Below are 3,022 nucleotides of genomic sequence, written 5' to 3'. Positions count from 1 at the left end.
CCTGTACCGCCGCCCCGCCTTCTCCTGGCGGCCAGGCCTGGGGACTCCCTGCCCCGGGACGGCGCCCCGCGTTCCGCCGTGGCAGTGACCGTGGCCAGAACGTCCACGCGAGGTCGTCCACCTCCGGATCTCTCTCCAGGTCTCTCTCCTTTTGTTCTCTCCTAGGGGTGGGGGGAGATGGGGGACCGGGGGCCAGGTCACCTCTGAGAGGACTCGCTGAGGCCCAGCACCTCGGCGCCTCCTCTGTTCCCCTGGCCCACCTGGCCGTGGGGGAGATCTAGGCCTCGAACTGGCACCCCTCACACGCACACCCCCAACCAGAGTCGGAAGCTCGAACTTGGGGAGCGTTCGCGAGAAGGCCGAGAGAGGAACAGAAAGGCGGTATGGAGGGAGGCCGCTGCGGCCTCAGGGATGAGCCTCTAAGGGGCAGTTAGTCGCTCAGCCCTCTTCTCGAGGACCCTTCCCCGGGCCGAGCTGCTGCCTGGGGGTTTTCTTGGGGCGCCTTGTTGGGAGTCCTCACGGTGGGGAACCATGGGCTCCCGCCTTCAGGACGCGGGGCGAGCTTCAAGTCTGAGCCCCCTCGGCCCTCCGGGAGCTCACACTGCGCCTTCTCTCTCTCCGCAGCGCCCGTGGCCCGGCGTGTAGGGAGCCGATCGCCCATGGAGGGTCTGGGCCGCTCGTGCCTGTGGCTGCGCCGGGAGCTGTCGCCCCCGCGGCCGCGGCTCCTGCTCCTGGACTGCCGCAGCCGCGAGCTGTACGAGTCGGCGCGCATCGGTGGGGCGCTGAGCGTGGCCCTGCCGGCGCTGCTGCTGCGCCGCCTGCGAAGGGGCAGCCTGTCGGTGCGCGCGCTCCTGCCCGGGCCGCCGCTGCAGCCGCCCCCGCCTGCCCCCGTGCTCCTGTACGACCAGGGTGGGGGCCGGCGCCGACGCGGGGAGGCAGAGGCCGAGGCCGAGGAGTGGGAGGCCGAGTCGGTGCTGGGCACCCTGCTGCAGAAGCTGCGAGAGGAAGGCTACCTGGCCTACTACCTTCAGGGTAGGTGCCGCGGGGCCCTCCTTCCAGGGCGTTCGGGATTCATTTGACCTTAGGCCAGCCCCACTTCTTTTTTTCCAAAGCCAGTTGAGGCCCCCCTCCCCTGATGACCTGCCAGGCTGCTTTGAGAGGAGGGAAGCCTGAGTGTGACCGTGGGCAAGTTCCTCACCATCGGCAGCTCAGTCTCTGAGCCTGGAAAATGGGGAGAATTGGCCTGACCTGAGCTAGTTCTCAGGATGCTCAAGAGCGAAGTAGAAAGTGTGTGCTCCCCAGGGTCTCCGCAAGGGTATCCCCACCTCTCCCACCTGCTCAGCAAATGAGCAAGGGAGGCAGAGGTCAGACAGCATTGGTGCAATCACGGCTCACTGAAGCCTCCTGGCTCAAGCGATCCTCCCACCTTAGCCTGCTGAACAGCATATAAAGTGTCAGGTTTCCAGCCCGGGGAAATAGTATCTGTAAATAGAGATGCTGGCTTCTTGAGACTTCAGAACCATTCTGGTGGAATGTCACATTCTCCCCCAAGTTCCCCACATCTTGGGGTCCCACTTCATCCCTGAGGGTCAGGATATGCCCAGGCAGAGAACTTCCTTTTCTTTAACTGATGGCCACAGTCCTCCCTAAGGCTGGCAGCATATCTCAGCTCTGTTGAGCCCTCACACCTGCCTCAGCTTGACCCTAGGGGTGCAAGATCCTCTCCGGTGGTTCAGCGTGAACCCAGCTTCTTGCAGCCCCAGCAGCTGCAGTGGGCACTTGCTGTCCAGAGCAGTGGCCGAGAGTGCTGAATGAGGGTGGCTAGGGCTCCACGTGGCACCAGGACACACCAAGCTGCTGGGTTTTGTGCTCCTTTTAGGAACATTTGCAAACCCTCCAAGTTGTCTAGGGTCAGCTCCCCAGCCCCAGACAGAGGTACTTGGCTGCCCAGGAGGCCAGGTCAGCAGGCCGCATGCCCTCTCCCCCACAGGTGGCTTCAGCAGATTTCAGGCCGAGTGCCCTCACCTGTGTGAGACCAGCCTTAGTGGCCGTGCCGGCTCCAGCATGGCCCCGGTGCCCAGTCCGGTGCCTGTGGTGGGGTTGGGCAGCCTGTGCCTGGGCTCCGACTGCTCTGATGCAGAATCCGAGGCTGACCGCGACTCCATGAGCTGTGGCCTGGATTCGGAGGGTGCCACACCCCCGCCAGTGGGGCTGCGGGCATCCTTCCCTGTCCAGATCCTGCCCAACCTCTATCTGGGCAGTGCCCGGGATTCCGCCAACTTGGAGAGCCTGGCCAAACTGGGCATCCGCTACATCCTCAATGTCACCCCCAACCTCCCAAACTTCTTCGAGAAGAATGGCGACTTTCACTACAAGCAGATCCCCATCTCCGACCACTGGAGCCAGAACCTGTCGCAGTTCTTTCCGGAGGCTATTGAGTTCATCGGTGAGTCCACCCCACCTGCCCTCCCCTCCCGTCCTCCCCAAGACCTGCTCTGGCCTCCCCCTTGTGAGCACTCCTCCCAAGCCCAGCTGCCATTCCCAGAGCCAAAAGCCAGGGTGGCACTTCTAGGGGACAGGCAGAGCTAGGGCGGCCCCCAGAGGCCACCAGTGAAAACTCCAGGCCGTGGCCATCTGGCTCAGGGGGCAGGGCGGGGTCTTCAAGGGCCCTTCGGAAGGCCTCGGCCTCACACACGCTTGCCCTCGGGGTCTCCCGGGCCCTGTCCTGCCCCATCTAGATGAGGCCTTGTCCCAGAACTGCGGGGTGCTCGTCCACTGCCTGGCGGGGGTCAGCCGTTCTGTCACCGTCACTGTGGCCTACCTCATGCAGAAGCTCCACCTCTCTCTCAACGATGCCTATGACCTGGTCAAGAGGAAGAAGTCTAACATCTCCCCCAACTTCAACTTCATGGGGCAGTTGCTGGACTTCGAGCGCAGCCTGCGGCTGGAGGAGCGCCGCTCACAGGAGCAGGGCGGTGGGGGGCAGGCATCCATGGCCTCTGACCCGCCCTCCTTCTTCACC

General features: G+C 64.0%; 1 protein-coding gene across 1 annotated transcript; it reads left to right on the top strand.

Annotated features, from left to right (window-relative positions):
- Positions 1 to 6: 6 nt before the first annotated feature.
- On the top strand, positions 7 to 3,022 carry DUSP9 (dual specificity phosphatase 9; the record flags this gene model as incomplete). The annotated part of the gene is made up of 4 exons (XM_011955856.1): positions 7 to 139; positions 625 to 1,032; positions 1,991 to 2,446; positions 2,739 to 3,022. Coding segments are annotated over exons 2-4 (1,113 nt in total), but the record flags the coding sequence as incomplete, so codon positions are not given.

Source organism: Colobus angolensis, unplaced genomic scaffold (assembly GCF_000951035.1).
Source record: "Colobus angolensis palliatus isolate OR3802 unplaced genomic scaffold, Cang.pa_1.0 Scaffold402, whole genome shotgun sequence".
In the NCBI taxonomy this organism is placed as follows: Eukaryota; Metazoa; Chordata; class Mammalia; order Primates; family Cercopithecidae; genus Colobus; species Colobus angolensis.
This window is presented reverse-complemented; position numbering and strand designations above follow the sequence as displayed.